At 36.6% G+C, this 21,985-nt stretch overlaps 1 protein-coding gene across 1 annotated transcript in view; it reads right to left on the bottom strand.

Annotated features, from left to right (window-relative positions):
• The window catches only part of LOC129801038 (titin-like), a 257,548-nt gene that overhangs the window by 22,840 nt on the left and 212,723 nt on the right, over window positions 1–21,985 (bottom strand). Inside the window, exons 60-62 of the mRNA XM_055845796.1 lie at window positions 13,487–21,793; window positions 5,320–11,253; window positions 356–3,628 (exon numbers count right to left, since the gene is read on the bottom strand). Coding sequence (XP_055701771.1) covers window positions 356–3,628; window positions 5,320–11,253; window positions 13,487–21,793 — 17,514 coding nt within the window. The remainder of the gene's footprint in view (window positions 1–355; window positions 3,629–5,319; window positions 11,254–13,486; window positions 21,794–21,985) is intronic.

Below are 21,985 nucleotides of genomic sequence, written 5' to 3'. Positions count from 1 at the left end.
CCCTGTGTATTGTTATATTTGTACTTAAGTTTAACGACAAGTTAGACATTAATTTTTTAATGAAATTTTACATGTACCTAAATTACAATAAGAGAATATTTGTTATAAAAAAAACTTTTTTAAAAATTTCTTTTAAGTGATTCATGTTAAGTGGCGAAATATAACTAATGTGAAAATCTCCAATAAAATATTTTTATTTTACTTTGCACTTATTGATAATAGTAAAAACCCTTGTATTATGTATACATATAAATTTTAACACAGAACTGTAATTATCTCTGTTTCGCGTTAATGTTGCTGCACAGGAAATTATCTCTGATAAGTCTTAATTTTGATACAATAATAGGAAACTTACGTGGAAGATCTTGCTCAGTGCTCACAGTGTCATCGTGTGGTTGCAGTTCATCTTTTTCTACAACAGTGTCAGGAGAATCTTTTGGTTTTGGAATCTTCTTGCGTTTGATTTTTTTAGTTTTGGGTGAATCATCTCTCTCATCGTCACTAACTTGAGGAGATGTTGGTTCGTATTTTGGAAGTTTCATATCACGATCAGGCTCATCTTTTTGTGTTTCTGTTTCAGGTTGTGGCTTTTTGAATGGCTTTAGTTTAATTTCTGGTTGATCTTCTTCCGGTTTAGGTGCTTGTGGTATTCTGAACTTGACATCCTCTTCTGGTATTTCTTCTGGTTTCTTTGGTTTTCCCTTTTCAAGAGGAATTTCCACTGTTTCTGGCTGTGGTTCAGGTTTCTTTTTGCGTTTGTGTTTTGGTTTCTCTTGAGTGGGTTCTTCAGGAGTAAATGTTTCGTGTTCAGGTAACTCAGGTTCATACGGAGGAACTTCCGAAGGTTCAAAATCGAATTCTAACGGAGAAGGCATTTCAGTATCATCTGAAGGTTTCTTCTTCTTGGGTTTATCTTCTTTCGGCTCTTTCTTTTTAGGTTTCTTCTCTTCAACAGTCTCTTCAGTTGGTTCCTTTCCAGGAATTCCTTTCAATTTAACGGATTCTGGAGTTTCATCGTCATCCGGTTTCTTCTTGCCTTTTCCAATCTTTAATATTTTCTCTTCAGGTTTATCTTCCTTAGGTTTCTTGGGTTGTCGTTTATAACCTTCTTTTTCTGGAGCCTCATCTGAACTACTCTCATACTTCTCATACTTTTCTAACTCTGGTCTTTCTAGATCATCTTTGATCTCTTCGGGTAATTTAAATTTCTTAATCTTCTTCTTCTTTGGTATTTTTTCGGCTTCTTCCATATTTCTAGATAGAACTCCTGTATCTCTTATGGTATTCATATCAATTATGGTTAATTTAGTAGATTCTGGAGGATACTCAATTATTGTAATTTTGCTTTTCAGCCTTGTCTTCGGAAATTTGATTTCATCACTACTCGTCTTTTCAATTGGCTTCGGTTTTCGAAGTTTGAGTTTCTGAGGTAATTCTGAAACTTCCACAATTTCAACTTTAGTCGGTTTTTGTTCCTTTCTTTCGATCTTCAGAGGTTTTGGCTTTTCATCTTTTATTTCTTCTTCTTTGACTTTTGGTTTCTTAATAGGTTCATCTTCAAACTTTTCATATTTTTCTAATTCTGTTTTAGGAATCTCCATTTCGATCATCTTTTCGATGAGATCTAATTCGTCATCTTTCTTAGGTCTTTTAGATATTTTTTTGGTAGTTTTCTTTCTCTTGGCTTTTTCGACCTCTCCAAGCGTCTCTTCACTTGGCTGTTCTTCCATTACTTCTGGAATTTCCTCTGGAATTGGTTTATCTTCCTCAAACATTTCTTCTTCTTGCTTTGGTTCTTCGATCGCTTCAATTACTACTTCATCTTTCTTCATTTTCTTAGCCACTTTCTTCTTCTTTGGCCTTTCAGCTTCTCCTGGAGTATCTTCAAGAGGTTGTTCTTCAAGAAGTTCTGATGTTTCCTCAGGTTCTGGTTTTTCTTCCTCAACAATTTCTTCTGGTTTGGGTTCTTCAACCGTTTCGACGATTTCTTCACCCTTCTTATCCTTCTTGATCACCTTCTTTTTCTTTGGCTTTTCAACTTCTTCTGGAGTATCTTCAAGAGGTTGTTCTTCAAGAACTTCTGGTGTTTCCTCGGGTTCAGGTTTTTGTTCATCGATAATTTCTTCTGGTTTGAGTTCTTCGACTGTTTCAACGATATCTTCACCCTTCTTGACCTTTTTGATCACCTTCTTTTTCTTTGGTTTCTCAACTTCTCCTGGGGTCTCTTCAAGAGGTTGTTCTTCAAGAACTTCTGGTGTTTCTTCAGGTTGTGGTTTTTCTTCCTCAGCAATTTCTTCTGGTTTGGGTTCTTCAACCCTTTCGACTATTTCTTCACCCTTCTTGACCTTCTTGATGACCTTCTTTTTCTTTGGTTTCTCAACTTCTCCAGGAGTCTCTTCAAGAGGTTGCTCTTCAAGAACTTCTGGTGTTTCCTCAGGTTGTGGTTTTTCTTCCTCAACAATTTCTTCTGGTTTGGGTTCTTCAACCGTTTCGACGATTTCTTCAGCTTTCTTCACCTTCTTGATCACCTTCTTTTTCTTTGGCTTTTCAACTTCTCCAGGAGTATCTTCAAGAGGTTGTTCTTCAAGAACTTCTGGTGTTTCCTCAGGTTCAGGTTTTTGTTCATCGATAATTTCTTCTGGTTTGAGTTCTTCGACTGTTTCAACGATATCTTCACCCTTCTTAACCTTTTTGATCACCTTCTTTTTCTTTGATTTCTCAACTTCTCCTGGGGTCTCTTCAAGAGGTTGTTCTTCAAGAACTTCTGGTGTTTCTTCAGGTTCTGGTTTTTCTTCCTCGGCAATTTCTTCTGGTTTGGGTTCTTCAACCCTTTCGACTATTTCTTCACCCTTCTTGACCTTCTTGATCACCTTCTTTTTCTTTGGCTTTTCAACTTCTCCTGGAGTCTCTTCAAGAGGTTGTTCTTCTAGAACTTCTGGTGTTTCCTCAGGTTGTGGTTTTTCTTCCTCAACAATTTCTTCTGGTTTGGGTTCTTCAACCGTTTCTACTATTTCTTCACCCTTCTTGATCTTCTTTATCACCTTCTTTTTCTTTGGTTTTTCAACTTCTTCTGGAGTATCTTCAAGAGGTTGTTCTTCTAGAACTTCTGGTGTTTCCTCAGGTTGTGGTTTTTCTTCCTCAACAATTTCTTCTGGTTTGGGTTCTTCACTCGCTTCAACGATTTCTTCAGCTTTCTTCACCTTCTTGATCACCTTCTTTTTCTTTGGTTTCTCAACTTCTCCTGGAGTCTCTTCAAGAGCTTGGTCTTCAAGAATTTCTGGTGTTTCCTCAGGTTGTGGTTTTTCTTCCTCCAAAATTTCATCTGGTTTGGGTTCTTCAACCGTTTCGACTATTTCTTGATCTTTCTTTGCCTTCTTGATTACCTTCTTTTTCTTTGGTTTCTCAACTTCTCCCGGAGAGTCTTCAAGAGGTTGTTCTTCCAGAACTTCTGGTGTTTCCTCAGGTTGTATTTTTTCCTCCACAGTTTCTTCTTCTGTTTTTTGTGGTTTTACTGTGTCTGTGACTTTCTTTATTTTCTTGATTGTTTTCTTTTCAGGTTTTTCTGTGGGCTCCTCTTGCATTGATGTTTCTGGTACAGTATCAGGCAATATATCTTGTTTTGTATCCTCTGTAAAATAGTTTGTAAGATATTATGATTAATTTCATAATGCTGTAATACATGTTTGCGAGATAAATTTTTGCGAACCTTTTAGGTATGTTTGGTATCATTTATGTAGAATTTGACAGTTTAGAAAAGGCATATATATATATATATATATATATATATATATATATATATATATATATATATATATATATATATATATATATATATGTTGTTCTTCTACCTACTTTTCTGATATATTTGGATTCATTTTATGTCGTGTTTTTTAGGAATCTGACTAACCATAATATTCAACGTTTGAAGCAATTAAGCAGTAGATTGGTAAAATTATCAGTAAACAACAATTTTATAATGTCAATTAATGCATATCAGTGTATAAAGATACAGAAATGCTGTTGGAAAACTAAGAAGATATATTAAGAAGACATCTTGATATATTTGTGACATGGTTTAAAGTAATTTTTGATCAATTTCATGTTCTTTTACAGATCGAAATAGCATATTTTACTTAACAAAGCAGATTTGGTTTTTTTTTTACTAATTGTAAAAGTTTTTATCATTAAAAGTTAACATAAAAGCGGTTTTTTTAATGGAGGTTCAACCTGATTTATATTATAAATACATTTCTATAAATTAGGAATATTGAGTTACAGAAGGAACCTTTTAAATGCTAAAAGAATGACTTCTCTGATTATACCATTCTTTGACGACTTTGAACTAGTTACCTCACCTGACATTAAGGCAAGTTAGCTAAACTACTTGTTTGTGAATTTCTTAATATTAAAAATAGAGTGAAAAAATTGTATAGGGGAATATTGGCATGGTTCGCAGAGTGAGACTTCAAACAACGCAAATTTTCTCTTTATTTGCAAAGAGCTATTTCGTCATTTCTTAGCCATAATATAGATATGTATTAATAAGCTCATGAAACGAGATGAGAAATAGTAAGTCAGAGTTAGAGAAAATTCGAATCGTTTGAAGGTTCACTCTGTGCGAACTATGCCTACATTTCCCTATTGAGCAAAAGAATACATATAATCGTTTCATATGTATTTTCAACAAGTATTTTCTGAGTTATTTATAAGTGGTAGTATAAGATTGTGCCACTATTAGAATGAGATAATCTTCTTTTACTAATATTGAATTGGTTCTTATTTGCGTAGGACGAATATTAATGCTGAGTTTGAATTCAATTCTAATATTACAATACTATATCAATTTTATAGTTAAAGTAACTAAATTAAAAAGAAAAGTTTTCTATGTATGATGCTTTTCTCAAATGGAGATATAATTTTTAGCCGATAGCTTAAAAATATACTTCAATTTCTATGTTGTAATAAAAAATGAGACCAAAGATGAAGTACAAGAAAGACAAAATTTTAAATGCACAAATCAGTAGGGGAGGTGGAGCTATTTTGAGTTGTAAGCTACATTGATATACGATTTTTCGCATATTTTTGGGGACTGGAACCTACGATAATTCAATTTAGATCCACAATTGTTTTTTTTATGTAAATTATATTACTTTAGAGCCCGGTTTGCTTTTAAAATATGTGAAAAATCGTCTATCAATGTAGCATCATAGCTCAAAATAGCCCCATCTCCCTTTTTTTACTTTTGGCTGTAATTTCCAACGATCAACATATATTTTAACCTAAATTATTCACAATCCAAAAGTTGAAAGCATAACTTACGTAAATACTGAAGTTTAGAATCTTCGTGTGTTTGAGGTTCTTTTTCATCTGCAATAGTGTCAGGAGAATCTTGTGGTTTTGAGATCTTCTTGCGTTTGATTTTCTTAGTTTTAGGTGAATCATCTCTCTCATCGTCGCTAACTTGAGGAGATGTTGGTTCGTATTTTGGTAGTTTCATGTTACGATCAGGTTCATCTTTTTGTGTTTCTGTTTCAGGTTGTGGCTTTTTGAATGGCTTTAGTTTAATTTCTGGTTGATCTTCTTCTGGTTTAGGTGCTTGTGGTATTCTGAACTTGACATCCTCTTCTGGTATTTCTTCTGGTTTCTTTGGTTTTCCCTTTTCAAGAGGAATTTCTACAGTTTCTGGTTGTGGTTCAGGTTTCTTCTTGCGTTTGTGTTTTGGTTTCTCTTGAGTGGGTTCTTCAGGAGTAAATGTTTCGTGTTCAGGTATCTCAGGTTCATAGGGAGGAACTTCCGAAGGTTCAAAATCGAATTCTAACGGAGAAGGCATTTCGGTGTCTTCTGAAGGTTTCTTCTTCTTCTTGGGTTTATCTTCTTTCGACTCTTTCTTTTTGGGTTTTTTCTCTTCAACCGTCTCTTCAGTTGGTTCCTCTCCAGGAATTCCTTTTAGTTTTACGGTTTCCGGAGTTTCTTCGTCATACGGTTTCTTTTTACCTTTTCCAATTTTTAATGTTTTCTCTTCGGGTTCATCTTTCTTAGGTTTCTTGGGTTGTCGTTTGTAACCCTCTTTGTCTGGAGCTTCATCTGAACTACTCTCATACTTCTCATACTTTTCTAACTCTGGTCTTTCTAGATCATCTTTGATTTCTTCGGGTAGTTTGAATTTCTTTATCTTTTTCTTCTTCGGTAATTTCCCAGCCTCTTCCATATTTCTGGATAAGATTCCAGCATCTCTTATTGTGTTCATATCGGTAATAATCAATTGTATAATTGGTGGAGGATATTCTATATGTGTAATTTTACTCTTTAATTTGGTTTTCAAAAAGCTTATTTCATCTTTACTGGTCTTTTCAATTGGCTTCGGTTTCCGAAGTTTGAGTTTCTGAGGTAATTCTGAAACTTCCACAATTTCAACTTTGGTTGGTTTTTGTTCTTTTCTTTCGATTTTCATTAGCTTTGGTTTCTCCTCTTTTTCTTTCCTAATTTTTGGTTTTCTGATTGATTTTGCTTTTTCTTCGAATTTTTCATACTTTTCCAACTCAGTTTTGGGTATTTCCATTTCGATCATTTTTTCGATCAGTTCTAATTCATCATCCTTCTTAGATTTCACGACCTTCTTTTTCTTTGGCTTTTCAACTTCTCCTGGAGTATCTTCAAGAGGTTGTTCTTTAGGAATTTCTGGTGTTTCCTCAGGTTCTGGTTTTTCTACCTTAACAATTTCTTCTGGTTTGGGTTCTTCAACCGTTTCAACGATTTCATCACCCTTCTTGACCTTCTTGATCACCTTCTTTTTCTTTGGCTTTTCAACTTCTCCTGGAGTCTCTTCAATAGGTTGTTCTTCAAGAACTTCTGGTGTTTCCTCAGGTTCTTGTTTTTCTTCATCAACAATTTTTTCTGGTTTGGGTTCTTCAACCGTTTCGACGATTTCTTCACCTTTCTTTAACTTCTTGATCACCTTCTTTTTCTTTGCTTTCTCAACTTCTTCTGGAGTCTCTTCAAGAGGTTGTTCTTCAAGAATTTCTGGTGTTTCTTCAGGTTGTGGTTTTTCTTCTTCAACTATTTGTTCTTCGGGTTTAAGTTCTTCAACCATTTCAACGATTTCTTCACCCTTCTTGACCTTCTTGATCACTTTCTTTTTCTTTGGCTTTTCAACTTCTCCTGGAGTCTCTTCAAGAGGTTGTTCTTCAGGAACTTCTGGTGTTTCTTCAGGTTGTGGTGTTTCTTCTTCAACTATTTGTTCTTCGGGTTTAAGTTCTTCAACCGTTTCAACGATTTCTAAACCCTTCTTGACCTTCTTGATCACCTTCTTTTTCTTTGGTTTCTCAACTTCTCCAGGAGTCTCTTCAAGAGGTTGTTCTTCAAGAACTTCTGGTGTTTCCTCAAGTTCTGGTTTTTCTTTTTCAAAAATTTCTTCTGGTTTGGGTTCTTCAACCGTTTCAATGATTTCTTCACCCTTCTTGACCTTCTTAATCACCTTCTTTTTCTTTAGCTTTTCAACTTCTTCTGGAGTCTCTTCAAGAGGTTGTTCTTCAAGAACTTCTGGTGTTTCCTCAAGTTCTTTTTTTTCTTCCTCAACTATTTGCTCTTCGGGTTTAGGTTCTTCAACCATTTCAACGATTTCTTCACCCTTCTTGACCTTCTTGATCACCTTCTTTTTCTTTGGCTTTTCAACTTCTCCTGGAGTCTCTTCAAGAGGTTGTTCTTCAGGAACTTCTGGTGTTTCCTCAGGTTCAGATTTTTCTTCCTCAACTATTTGTTCTTGTTTGGGTTCTTCAACCGCTTCAATTATTTCTTCACCTTTCTGCACTTTCTTGATCACCTTCTTTTTCTTGGGTTTCTCAACTTCTCCAGGAGTCTCTTCAAGAGGTTGTTCTTCAAGAACTTCTGGTGTTTCTTCAGGTTCTGTTTTTTCTTCTTCAACTATTTCTTCGTCTGGTTTGGGTTCTTCAACCGTTTCAACGATTTCTTCACCCTTCTTGACCTTCTTGATTACTTTCTTTTTCTTTGGCTTTTCAACTTCTCCTGGAGTCTCTTCAAGAGGTTGTTCTTCAGGAACTTCTGGTGTTTCCTCAGGTTGAGATTTTTCTTCCTCAACAATTTCTTCTGGTTTGGGTTCTTCAACCGCTTCAACGATTTTTTCGCCTTTCTTCACCTTCTTGATCACCTTCTTTTTCTTTGATTTCTCAACTTCTCCTGGAGTCTCTTCAAGAGGTTGTTCTTCAAGAACTTGTGGTGTTTCCTCAGGTTGTGGTTTTTCTTCCTCAACAATTTCTTTTGGTTCGGGTTCTTCGACCGCTTCAACGATTTCTTCACCCTTCTTGACCTTCTTGATCACCTTCTTTTTCTTTGGTTTTTCTACATCTCCTGGAGTCTCTTCAAGAGGTTGTTCTTCGAGAACTTCTGGTGTTTCTTCAGGTTGTGGTTTTTCTTCTTCATCTATTTGTTCTTCGGGTTTAAGTTCTTCAACCGTTTCAACGATTTCTTCACCCTTCTTGACCTTCTTGATCACCTTCTTTTTCTTTCGCTTTTCAACTTCTTCTGAAGTCTCTTCAACAGGTTGTTCTTCAAGAATTTCTGGTTTTTCCTCAGTTTCTTGTTGTTCTTCCTCAAAGATTTCTTCTGGTTTGGGTTCTTCGACTGTTTCAACGATTTCTTGACCCTTTTTGACCTTCTTGATCACCTTCTTTTTCTTTGGTTTTTCAACATCTTCTGGAGTCTCTTCAAGAGGTTGTTCTTCAAGAACTTGTGGTGTTTCCTCAGGTTCTGGTTTTTCTTCTTCAACTATTTGTTCTTCGGGTTTAAGTTCTTCAACCGTTTCAACGATTTCTTTACCCTTCTTGACCTTCTTGATCACCTTCTTTTTCTTTGGCTTTTCAACTTGTCCTGGTGTCTCTTCAAGAGGTTCTTCTTCGAGCACTTCTGGTGTTTCCTCAGGTTGAGATTTTTCTTCCTCAACAATTTGTTCTTCTGGTTTAAGTTCTTCAACCGTTTCAACGATTTCTTCACCCTTCTTGACCTTCTTGATCACCTTCTTTTTCTTTCGTTTTTCAACTTCTTCTGAAGTCTCTTCAACAGGTTGTTCTTCAAGAACTTCTGGTTTTTCCTCAGTTTCTTGTTGTTCTTCCTCAAAGATTTCTTCTGGTTTGGGTTCTTCGACTGTTTCAACGATTTCTTGACCCTTTTTGACCTTCTTGATCACCTTCTTTTTCTTTGGTTTTTCAACATCTTCTGGAGTCTCTTCAAGAGGTTGTTCTTCAAGAACTTGTGGTGTTTCCTCAGGTTGTGGTTTTTCTTCTTCAACTATTTGTTCTTCGGGTTTAAGTTCTTCAACCGTTTCAACGATTTCTTCACCCTTCTTGACCTTCTTGATCACCTTCTTTTTCTTTCGCTTTTCAACTTCTTCTGAATTCTCTTCAACAGGTTGTTCTTCAAGAACTTCTGGTTTTTCTTCAGTTTCTGGTTGTTCTTCCTCAAAGATTTCTTCTGGTTTGGGTTCTTCGACTGTTTCAACGATTTCTTGACCCTTTTTGACCTTCTTGATCACCTTCTTTTTCTTTGGTTTTTCAACATCTTCTGGAGTCTCTTCAAGAGGTTGTTCTTCAAGAACTTGTGGTGTTTCCTCAGGTTCTGGTTTTTCTTCTTCAACTATTTCTTTTGGTTTGGGTTCTTCGACCGCTTCAACGATTTCTTCACCCTTCTTGACCTTCTTGATCACCTTCTTTTTCTTTGGTTTTTCCACATCTCCTGGAGTCTCTTCAAGAGGTTGTTCTTCAAGAACTTCTGGTTTTTCCTCAGGTTCTGGTTGTTCTTCCTCAAAAATTTCTTCTGGTTTGGGTTCTTCGACTGTTTCAACGATTTCTTGACCCTTTTTGACCTTCTTGATCACCTTCTTTTTCTTTGTTTTTTCAACATCTTCTGGAATCTCTTCAAGAGGTTGTTCTTCAAGAACTTCTGATGTTTCCTCAGGTTCTTGTTTGTCTTCCTCGATAATTTCTTCGGGTTTAAGTTCTTCAACCGTTTCAACGATTTCTTCACCCTTCTTGACCTTCTTGATCACCTTCTTCTTCTTTCGCTTTTCAACTTGCCCTGGTGTCTCTTCAAGAGGTTGTTCTTCGAGCACTTCTGGTGTTTCCTCAGGTTGAGATTTTTCTTCCTCAACAATTTCTTCTGGTTTGGGTTCTTCAACCGTTTCAACGATTTCTTCACCCTTCTTGACCTTCTTGATCACCTTCTTTTTCTTTGGCTTTTCAAGTTCTCCTGGAGTCTCTTCAAGAGGTTGTTCTTCAAGAACTTCTGGTTTTTCCTCAGGTTCTGGTTCTTCTTCCTCAATAATTTCTTCTGGTTTGGGTTCTTCGACTGTTTCAACGATTTCTTCACCCTTCTTGACCTTCTTGATCACCTTCTTTTTCTTTCGCTTTTCAATTTCTTCTGGAGTCTCTTCAAGAGGTTGTTCTTCAAGAACTTCTGGTTTTTCCTCAGGTTGTGGTTGTTCTTCCTCAAAAATTTCTTCTGGTTTGGGTTCTTCGACTGTTTCAACGATTTCTTGACCCTTTTTGACCTTCTTGATCACCTTCTTTTTCTTTGATTTTTCAATATCTTCTGGAGTCTCTTCAAGAGGTTGTTCTTCAAGAACTTCTGGTGTTTCCTCAGGTTCTGGTTTTTCTTCCTCAACAATTTCTTCTGGTTTGGGTTCTTCAACCGTTTCAACGATTTCTTCACCCTTCTTGACCTTCTTGATCACCTTCTTTTTCTTTCGCTTTTCAACTTCTTCTGGAGTCTCTTCGAGAGGTAGTTCTTTAAGAACTTGTGGTGTTTCCTCGGGTTGTGGTTTTTCTTCTTCAACTATTTGTTCTTCGGGTTTAAGTTCTTCAACCGTTTCAACGATTTCTTCACCCTTCTTGACCTTTTTGATTACCTTCTTTTTCTTTGGTTTCTCAACTTCTCCTGGAGTATCTTCAAGAGGTTGTTCTTCAGTAATTTCTGGTACTTCCTCGGATTCTGGTTTGTCTTCGTGAAGAATCTCTTCTTCGGGCGGATGTCCTGGTGTTTGTTTACCCTTTTTAGTTTTTCGGATTACTTTTTTAGGTGTTGTGTCCTCTTTGTGTTCAATAGTTTCATTTATTTTCTCTTGTTCTGTAATTTGCACTTTTTCAGATTGTGGTATGTTTTCATGATATTCATCCTTTTCTGGCTGTGTGCTGATGATTGATTGTGAGTCGGGTGTTTCTTCTTTTGTGTCGGATGTTTGTTTCACTATAATTGGCAGTGGATGAAGAGGTAAAAATAAATGTTTTTTATTTTATATTTGTTTACTGTATACTTGCATATGTTTGTTATGAAATACGCCCAACACACGATAACTTTTGTTTTGTAAACATGTTTTTGACATTTCGGTGAAAATTAATGAAATTTATTTATGTTGTTCCTCACTATAATACATGTTACTTACCTTCATACTTTGGCTAACATTTTTACAAAACTAAAAATATTGTGTATTGGGAAATGCGCATGGAAAGTATTGAATTTTACTGCTCAAAAAAAAGCTGTATGTATTTACATGAAATCACGCTCATTTTCGTTAATCGACGTCTTAAAACATAGCGGAAATCGCTGAAATAGCTTATCTAGAATGTTTTGTATTATAAATGATTATGCAGATATACTATGATTATATACTATGACATGAATGTTCCGAATATTGATTTTATAAGTAGAATCTGTGAGAATTGGCATAAGAAAGATATCGTTGTTAGGTGTTAGAATTGCTGCAAGAAGTGTATATAATTGTGTAAAAATTTTCTGTTGTAATTTATTCCAACAATTGAAATTAGCTATGTGATAAGTCTTTATCAATCAATTTTATGAAGCTGTCTGTGATACGTTTGACTCTCAATTGATTGTAAATATTACTAAAAGTTTCGTTTAAAATATTTTATATCTATTGTTTTGTATATGCAAGAAATATTAGCCAATTGAAATTATTGGTACAGATAAAGTCATATGATAGACCTTTCAGTAGGATCATTTAATAGCGGATTCGCGGAATATTTCGAGAATTTTTATTTTATACTATACATATACCTGGTAGAGGTGTAAAGAAATGCATCTGAATAATATTTTTTCTCCGATATCCTGTTAGTTCCTACTAGACTCTTCTGTTAGTCACATCTTTACTTGAATAAATTATTTAAAATGACTAATTTGTGTAATTAAATATTTTTGTCTTTAAAAATGCACATTAAAACTAATACAAACTTATTTAGATAGTTATTTTTACTTACGAATTACATTGTACAATTCTTGAAAATTTAAATTGTCTTTTAATATTTGAGATATTGAACTTTTAAAATGATTTTTACTTAATCAATACACTCAATAGTAATTAACTCTTTAACTTGATCTGTAATTATTTTACATAATGGAATTTTTTTTCAAGTGAACATACAATTCCGTGCAAGAGGTAACGTCAGATTACGTTTAAAACATAATAGTTACTTCCTATTGAGTAACTGTGTGATGCATATTATAACTGCGGAAAATATTTAGATTTCTTTTTTATGAATGGAAGTGTAAACGGCGTATACATCACGGAATTCTATTCTTTTATTTAGAGTTGAGTTCATAAGTCGTATACAGAAAGGGAAACTGGGACAGTAGTAGACATGGAGTAGTTGGAAACAATGATTTCTATTTCTATAGGGGGAAGTGGGGCACTTTTGAAAGTGGGGTACCTTTGAAATTGGGATTTTTCTCCTATGTTTAAGTGGAAGTGAGCCATATCATAATGTTATTTAGTTTCTCAATCTGTTTGTGCAGCTAAATTATATCACAATAAGGCTCAATTTTATTTAAAAGTAGGTGAAAATCCCAATTTCAAAGGTACCCCACTTTCAAAGGTGCCCCACTTTCCCCTACTAGTTGAACTTACGTCGACTATTTCTTCAGTGGACTAGGATCTCTATAGTGTTGTTCTGTGTTTGTAAATAATTCATTATTCGCCCCCTGTGACCTAATACACGAAGTTAGTCCTCAGAAGCCTAATATCTAATTAAAAAATATCGCAATCTAATTAAATAACAACCCCAGTTTTCCCTACTTCTGTTTTTCATCAATATATAAGAGTCCAACGGCGATTCTTTAAAAGCTCTGTAATTTTCATTAAAAAGGACCACAGAAAATTGTGACACAACCAAGGGGTAGTATTTGCTGTTATTTAACTGATGTTCATCCTCACATAGACATCAACATTAATAACATTTGCTTAAGTACGAAAATAACTGAAATTGAAGCATTACGAGCATTACTCATACTCATTAAATAAAAAATTTCAACTCAAAATGTGGCTATATTTTTCTCATAAAATCTTTTAGTCTTAAAGCCGTTTCAGCATTCAAAAATGAACATAGATTTTGTAAATTTAATAAAGAAAATTGATTATGTCATGTAAATTTAAAGCATTGGCTTCGTGAACACAATTGAAACTTACGTGAAGGTTCATAATCAGTAGTGACAGTGTCATCGTGTGGTTGCGGTTCATCTTTTTCTGCAACAGTGTCAGGAGAATCTTTTGGTTTTGAGATCTTCTTGCGTTTGATTTTCTTAGTTTTGGGTGAATCATCTCTCTCATCGTCGCTAACTTGAGGAGATGTTGGTTCGTATTTAGGTAGTTTCATATCACGATCAGGCTCATCTTTTTGTGTTTCTGTTTCAGGTTGTGGCTTTTTGAATGGCTTTAGTTTAATTTCTGGTTGATCTTCTTCCGGTTTAGGTGCTTGTGGTATTCTGAACTTGACATCCTCTTCTGGTATTTCTTCTGGTTTCTTTGGTTTTCCCTTTTCAAGAGGAATTTCTACAGTTTCTGGCTGTGGTTCAGGTTTCTTCTTGCGTTTGTGTTTTGGTTTCTCTTGAGTGGGTTCTTCAGGAGTGAATGTTTCGTGTTCAGGTATCTCAGGTTCATAGGGAGGAACTTCCGAAGGTTCAAAATCGAATTCTAACGGAGAAGGCATTTCAGTATCATCTGAAGGTTTCTTCTTCTTGGGTTTATCTTCTTTCGGCTCTTTCTTTTTAGGTTTCTTCTCTTCAACAGTCTCTTCCGTTGGTTCCTTTCCAGGAATTCCTTTTAGTTTTACTGTTTCCGGGGTTTCATCATCTTGTGGCTTTAGTTTACCTTTTCCAATCTTTAATGTTTTCTCTTCAAGTTCACCTTCCTTAGGTTTTTTGGGTTGTCGTTTGTAGCCTTCTTTTTCTGGAGCTTCATCTGAACTACTCTCATACTTCTCATACTTTTCTAACTCTGGTCTTTCTAGATCATCTTTGATTTCTTTTGGAGGTTTGAATTTCTTTATCTTTTTCTTCTTCGGTAATTTCTCAGCCTCTTCCATATTTCTGGATAAGATTCCAGCATCTCTTATTGTGTTCATATCGGTAATAATCAATTGTATAATTGGTGGAGGATATTCTATATGTGTAATTTTACTCTTTAATTTGGTTTTCAAAAAGCTTATTTCATCTTTACTGGTCTTTTCAATTGGCTTCGGTTTCCGAAGTTTGAGTTTCTGAGGTAATTCTGAAACTTCCACAATTTCAACTTTGGTTGGTTTTTGTTCCTTTCTTTCGATCTTCAGAGGTTTTGGTTTTTCATCTTTTATTTCTTCTTCTTTGACTTTTGATTTCTTAACAGGTTCATCTTCAAACTTCTCATATTTTTCTAATTCAGTTTTAGGAATCTCCATTTCGATCATCTTTTCTATAAGTTCCAATTCATCATCCTTCTTCAATTTCTTTGTTGTCTTTTTGGATGTTTTCTTTTTCTTTGGTTTATCGACCTCCCCTTGAGTTTTTTCAGTTGGTTGTTCTTCAGTGATCTCTGCTTCTGAAGACATTTCTTCTTCTGGTTTTTCTTCTGCAATTTCAACGATTTCTTCACCCTTCTTAACCTTCTTGATTACCTTCTTTTTCTTTGGCTTTTCAACTTCTCCTGGAGTCTCTTCAAGAGGTTGTTCTTCAAGAACTTCTGTCGTTTCCTCAGGTTCTTGTTTTTCTTCCTCAACAATTTCTTCTGGTTTGGGTTCTTCAACCGTTTCAGCGATTTCTTCACCCTTCTTGACCTTCTTGATCACCTTCTTCTTCTTTGGTTTCTCAACTTCTCCTGGAGTCTCTTCAAGAGGTTGTTCTTCAAGAACTTCTGATGTTTCCTCAGGTTCTTGTTTGTCTTCCTCGATAATTTCTTCTGGTTTAGGTTCTTCAACCGTTTCAACGATTTCTTCACCCTTCTTGACCTTCTTGATCACCTTCTTCTTCTTTGGTTTCTGAACTTCTCCAGGACTCTCTTCAAGAGGTTGTTCTTCAAGAACTTCTGGTGTTTCCTCAGGTTCTTCTTTTTCTTCCTCACCAATTTCTTCTGGTTTGGGTTCTTCGACTGTTTCAACGATTTCTTCGGCCTTCTTGACCTTCTTGATCACCTTCTTTTTCTTTGGTTTTTCAACTTCTCCTGGAGTCTCTTCATAAGGTTGTTCTTCAAGAACTTGTGGTGTTTCCTCAGGTTGTGGTTTTTCTTCCTCAACAATTTCTTCTGGTTTGGGTTCTTCAACCGTTTCGACTATTTCTTCACCCTTCTTGATCTTCTTTATCACCTTCTTTTTCTTTGGCTTTTCAACTTCTCCAGGAGTCTCTTCAAGAGGTTGGTCTTCAAGAATTTCTGGTGTTTCCTCAGGTTGTGGTTTTTCTTCCTCCAAAATTTCATCTGGTTTGGGTTCTTCAACCGTTTCGACTATTTCTTCACCCTTCTTGACCTTCTTGATCGCCTTCTTTTTCTTTGGCTTTTCAACTTCTCCTGGAGTCTCTTCAAGAGGTTGTTCTTCAAGAACTTCTGGTGTTTCCTCAGGTTCTTGTTTTTCTTCCTCAACAATTTCTTCTGGTTTGGGTTTTTCGACTGTTTCTACGATTTCTTCACCTTTCTTGACCTTCTTGATCACCTTCTTTTTCTTTGGTTTGTCAACTTCTCCTGGAGTCTCTTTAAGAGGTTGTTCTTCAAGAACTTCTGGTATTTCTTCAGGTTGTGGTTTTTCTTCTTGAACTATTTGTTCTTCGGGTTTAAGTTCTTCAACCGTTTCAATGATTTCTGCTCCTTTCTTGACCTTTTTGATCACCTTCTTTTTGATTGGCTTTTCGACTTCACCTGGAGTCTCTTCAAGAGGTTGCTCTTCGATTTTCTTGGCTTTCTTTCCTTTTTGTGTATCTTCTTTTATTGATGGCTTTACTGCCTTCTTTAGAATTTCTAGTTCTATCATTTTCTCAATGACTTTTACCTCATCTGCGCCCTTTTGCTCAATGAGTGGTACCCTCAGTTCAGGCACTAGTGTTATTTCTGATTTAGTTTCTTCGTTGTCAGAAATTTGCTCCGTGGTTTCTACGATACCACCTTTTTTGATTTTCTTTATGATTTTCTTTTTCTTCATTTTGCCAGGCTTTTCTGTATCTTCAATTACTTCTTCTGTTGTAACCACTTCAACAGTTTCTTCAGTTGGTGCTTCCTCTGTGACGTCTTCAATTTTGGGTCCCTCCTCATCTGGGAAGTCTGTCACTCGTTCCGTGATTTCTACGACATCATCCTTTTTGGTCTTCTTTATGATTTTCTTTTTCTTCATTTTGCCAGGCTTTTCTGTATCTTCAATTACTTCTTCTGTCGTAACCACTTCAACAGTTTCTTCAGTTGGTGCTTCCTCTGTGACGTCTTCAATTTTGGGTCCTTCTTCGTCTGGGAAGTCTGTTACTCGTTCCGTGATTTCTACGACACCACCCATTTTGGTCTTCTTTATGATTTTCTTTTTCTTCATTTTACCAGGCTTTTCTGTATCTTCAATTACTTCTTCTGTCGTAACCACTTCAACAGTTTCTTCAGTTGGTGCTTCCTCTGTGACGTCTTCAATTTTGGGTCCCTCCTCATCTGGGAAGTCTGTCACTCGTTCCGTGATTTCTACGACACCACTCTTTCTGGTCTTCTTTATGATTTTCTTTTTCTTCATTTTACCAGGCTTTTCTGTATCTTCAGTCACTTCTTCTGTCGTAACCACTTCAACAGTTTCTTCAGTTGGTGCTTCCTCTGTGACGTCTTCAATTTTGGGTCCTTCTTCATCTGGGACGTCTGTTACTCGTTCCGTGATTTCTACGACACCATCCTTTTTGGTCTTCTTTATGATTTTCTTTGTCTTCATTTTACCAGGCTTTTCTGTATCTTCAATTACTTCTTCTGTCGTAACCACTTCAACAGCTTCTTCAGTTGGTGCTTCCTCTGTGACGTCTTCAATTTTGGGTCCCTCCTCATCTGGGAAGTCTGTCACTCGTTCCGTGATTTCTACGACACCACTCTTTTTGGTCTTCTTTATGATTTTCTTTTTCTTCATTTTACCAGGCTTTTCTGTATCTTCAGTCACTTCTTCTGTCGTAACTACTTCAAGAGTTTCTTCAGTTGGTGCTTCCTCTGTGACGTCTTCAATTTTGGGTCCTTCTTCATCTGGGACGTCTGTTACTCGTTCCGTGATTTCTACGACACCATCCTTTTTGGTCTTCTTTATGATTTTCTTTTTCTTCATTTTACCAGGCTTTTCTGTATCTTCAATTACTTCTTCTGTCGTAACCACTTCAACAGTTTCTTCAGTTGGTGCTTCCTCTGTGACGTCTTCAATTTTGGGTCCCTCCTCATCTGGGAAGTCTGTCACTCGTTCCGTGATTTCTACGACACCAGCCTTTTTGGTCTTCTTTATGATTTTCTTTTTCTTCATTTTACCAGGCTTTTCTGTATCTTCAATCACTTCTTCTGTCGTAACCACTTCAACAGTTTCTTCAGTTGGTGCTTCCTCTGTGACGTCTTCAATCTTGGGTCCCTCTTCATCTGGGAAGTCTGTCACTCGTTCCGTGATTTCTACGACACCATCCTTTTTGGTCTTCTTTATGATTTTCTTTTTCTTCATTTTGCCAGGCTTTTCTGTATCTTCAATCACTTCTTCTGTCGTAACCACTTCAACAATTTCTTCAGTTGGTACTTCCTCTGTGACGTCTTCAATTTTGGGTCCTTCTTCGTCTGGGGAGTCTGTTACTCGTTCCGTGATTTCTACGACACCACCCTTTTTGGTCTTCTTTATGATTTTCTTTTTCTTCATTTTACCAGGCTTTTCTGTATCTTCAATCACTTCTTCTGTCGTAACCACTTCAACAGTTTCTTCAGTTGGTGCTTCCTCTGTGACGTCTTCAATTTTGGGTCCTTCTTCATCTGGGACGTCTGTTACTCGTTCCGTGATTTCTACGACACCACCCTTTTTGGTCTTCTTTATGATTTTCTTTTTCTTCATTTTACCAAGCTTTTCTGTATCTTCAATTACTTCTTCTGTCGTAACCACTTCAACAGTTTCTTCAGTTGGTGCTCCCTCTGTGACGTCTTCAGTTTTGGGTCCTTCTTCATCTGGGACGTCTGTTACTCGTTCCGTGATTTCTACGACACCACCCTTTTTGGTCTTCTTTATGATTTTCTTTTTCTTCATTTTACCAGGCTTTTCTGTATCTTCAATTACTTCTTCTGTCGTAACCACTTCAACAGTTTCTTCAGTTGGTGCTTCCTCTGTGACGTCTTCAATTTTGGGTCCTTCTTCATCTGGGAAGTCTGTCACTCGTTCCGTGATTTCTACGACACCATCCTTTTTGGTCTTCTTTATGATTTTCTTTTTCTTCATTTTACCAGGCTTTTCTGTATCTTCAATTACTTCTTCTGTCGTAACCACTTCAACAGTTTCTTCAGTTGGTGCTTCCTCTGTGACGTCTTCAATTTTGGGTCCCTCTTCATCTGGGAAGTCTGTCACTCGTTCCGTGATTTCTACGACACCATCCTTTTTGGTCTTCTTTATGATTTTCTTTTTCTTCATTTTACCAGGCTTTTCTGTATCTTCAGTCACTTCTTCTGTCGTAACCACTTCAACAGTTTCTTCAGTTGGTACTTCCTCTGTAACGTCTTCAATTTTGGGTCCTTCTTCGTCTGGGAAGTCTGTTACTCGTTCCGTGATTTCTACGACACCACCCTTTTTGGTCTTCTTTATGATTTTCTTTTTCTTCATTTTACCAAGCTTTTCTGTATCTTCAATTACTTCTTCTGTCGTAACCACTTCAACAGTTTCTTCAGTTGGTGCTCCCTCTGTGACGTCTTCAGTTTTGGGTCCTTCTTCATCTGGGACGTCTGTTACTCGTTCCGTGATTTCTACGACACCACCCTTTTTGGTCTTTTTTATGATTTTCTTTTTCTTCATTTTACCAGGCTTTTCTGTATCTTCAATTACTTCTTCTGTCGTAACCACTTCAACAGTTTCTTCAGTTGGTGCTTCCTCTGTGACGTCTTCAATTTTGGGTCCCTCTTCATCTGGGAAGTCTGTCACTCGTTCCGTGATTTCTACGACACCACCCTTTTTGGTCTTCTTTATGATTTTCTTTTTCTTCATTTTACCAGGCTTTTCTGTATCTTCAATCACTTCTTCTGTCGTAACCACTTCAACAGTTTCTTCAGTTGGTGCTTCCTCTGTGACGTCTTCAATTTTGGGTCCCTCTTCATCTGGGAAGTCTGTCACTCGTTCCGTGATTTCTACGACACCATCCTTTTTGGTCTTCTTTATGATTTTCTTTTTCTTCATTTTACCAGGCTTTTCTGTATCTTCAGTCACTTCTTCTGTCGTAACCACTTCAACAGTTTCTTCAGTTGGTACTTCCTCTGTAACGTCTTCAATTTTGGGTCCTTCTTCGTCTGGGAAGTCTGTTACTCGTTCCGTGATTTCTGCGACACCACCTTTTTTGGTCTTCTTTATGATTTTCTTTTTCTTCATTTTACCAGGCTTTTCTGTATCTTCAATTACTTCTTCTGTCGTAACCACTTCAACAGTTTCTTCAGTTGGTGCTTCCTCTGTGACGTCTTCAATTTTGGGTCCTTCTTCGTCTGGGAAGTCTGTTACTCGTTCCGTGATTTCTACGACACCACCCTTTTTGGTCTTCTTTATGATTTTCTTTTTCTTCATTTTACCAGGCTTTTCTGTATCTTCAATTACTTCCTCTGTCGTAACCACTTCAAGAGTTTCTTCAGTTGGTGCTTCCTCTGTGACGTCTTCAATTTTGGGTCCCTCTTCATCTGGGAAGTCTGTCACTCGTTCCGTGATTTCTACGACACCATCCTTTTTGGTCTTCTTTATGATTTTCTTTTTCTTCATTTTACCAGGCTTTTCTGTATCTTCAGTCACTTCTTCTGTCGTAACCACTTCAACAGTTTCTTCAGTTGGTACTTCCTCTGTGACGTCTTCAATTTTGGGTCCTTCTTCATCTGGGACGTCTGTCACTCGTTCCGTGATTTCTACGACACCACCCTTTTTGGTCTTCTTTATGATTTTCTTTTTCTTCATTTTACCAGGCTTTTCTGTATCTTCAATCACTTCTTCTGTCGTAACCACTTCAACAGTTTCTTCAGTTGGTGCTTCCTCTGTGACGTCTTCAATTTTGGGTCCTTCTTCATCTGGGACGTCTGTCACTCGTTCCGTGATTTCTACGACACCACCCTTTTTGGTCTTCTTTATGATTTTCCTTTTCTTCATTTTACCAGGCTTTTCTGTATCTTCAATAACTTCTTCTGTTGTTACCACTTCAACAGTTTCTTCAGTTGGTTCTTCCTCTGTGACGTCTTCAATTTTGGGTCCTTCTTCATCTGGGACGTCTGTCACTCGTTCCGTGATTTCTACGACACCACCCTTTTTGGTCTTCTTTATGATTTTCTTTTTCTTCATTTTACCAGGCTTTTCTGTATCTTCAATTACTTCTTCTGTCGTAACCACTTCAACAGTTTCTTCAGTTGGTGCTTCCTCTGTGACGTCTTCAATTTTGGGTCCTTCTTCATCTGGGAAGTCTGTCACTCGTTCCGTGATTTCTACGACACCACCCTTTTTGGTCTTCTTTATGATTTTCTTTTTCTTCATTTTACCAGGCTTTTCTGTATCTTCAATAACTTCTTCTGTTGTAGTCACTTCAACAGTTTCTTCAGTTGGTGCTTCCTCTGTGACGTCTTCAATTTTGGGTCCCTCCTCATCTGGGAAGTCTGTCACTCGTTCCGTGATTTCTACGACACCACTCTTTTTGGTCTTCTTTATGATTTTCTTTTTCTTCATTTTACCAGGCTTTTCTGTATCTTCAGTCACTTCTTCTGTCGTAACCACTTCAACAGTTTCTTCAGTTGGTGCTTCCTCTGTGACGTCTTCAATTTTGGGTCCTTCTTCATCTGGGAAGTCTGTCACTCGTTCCGTGATTTCTACGACACCACCCTTTTTGGTCTTCTTTATGATTTTCTTTTTCTTCATTTTACCAGGCTTTTCTGTATCTTCAATAACTTCTTCTGTTGTAGTCACTTCAACAGTTTCTTCAGTTGGTGCTTCCTCTGTGATGTCTTCAATTTTGGGTCCTTCTTCATCTGGGCATTCTCTTTCGGTTATTTCTACAACACCACCTTTCTTTATCTTTTTTGTGATCTTTTTCGTAAGTTTTTTAGGTTTGCTGTCTGTATCTGTTGCTTGCTCTACTGTGTTTTCTATAATTTCTTCATTCTGAGTGGCTTCTGTTTTCTGTGTGTCACTTTCTACATCACTTTGAATGTCAAAAATTTGTTTTGGTTGTTCTTCTTCTGTGCTTTTTCTCTTTAGTTTTGGAGCTTTCTTTCGTGATTTTAAGAGATGTGTTTCCTGTTCTTCTTCTGGTAAATGTGTTGGCTCTTCTGCAGTGTCCTCTGTAAAATGATACATGCATTAGGTTTGTAAATATATTCTGAATAAGTATGATATATTTTCGAGTAAAAGTTCTGGATATGATATTGTTTCAGTTTCTGAATGATCTAAATTGTGAATTTGCAATTAAGAAAACTTGGTGGTTAAGGCTTATTCATGAAACTGTTTTGGTGTGACTTTTGTTGTACATAACA

Source organism: Phlebotomus papatasi, chromosome 2 (genome assembly GCF_024763615.1).
Source record: "Phlebotomus papatasi isolate M1 chromosome 2, Ppap_2.1, whole genome shotgun sequence".
NCBI lineage: Eukaryota > Metazoa > Arthropoda > Insecta > Diptera > Psychodidae > Phlebotomus > Phlebotomus papatasi.
Note: the sequence above shows the minus strand (reverse complement) of the source record. Positions and strands in the feature narration are given on the sequence as shown.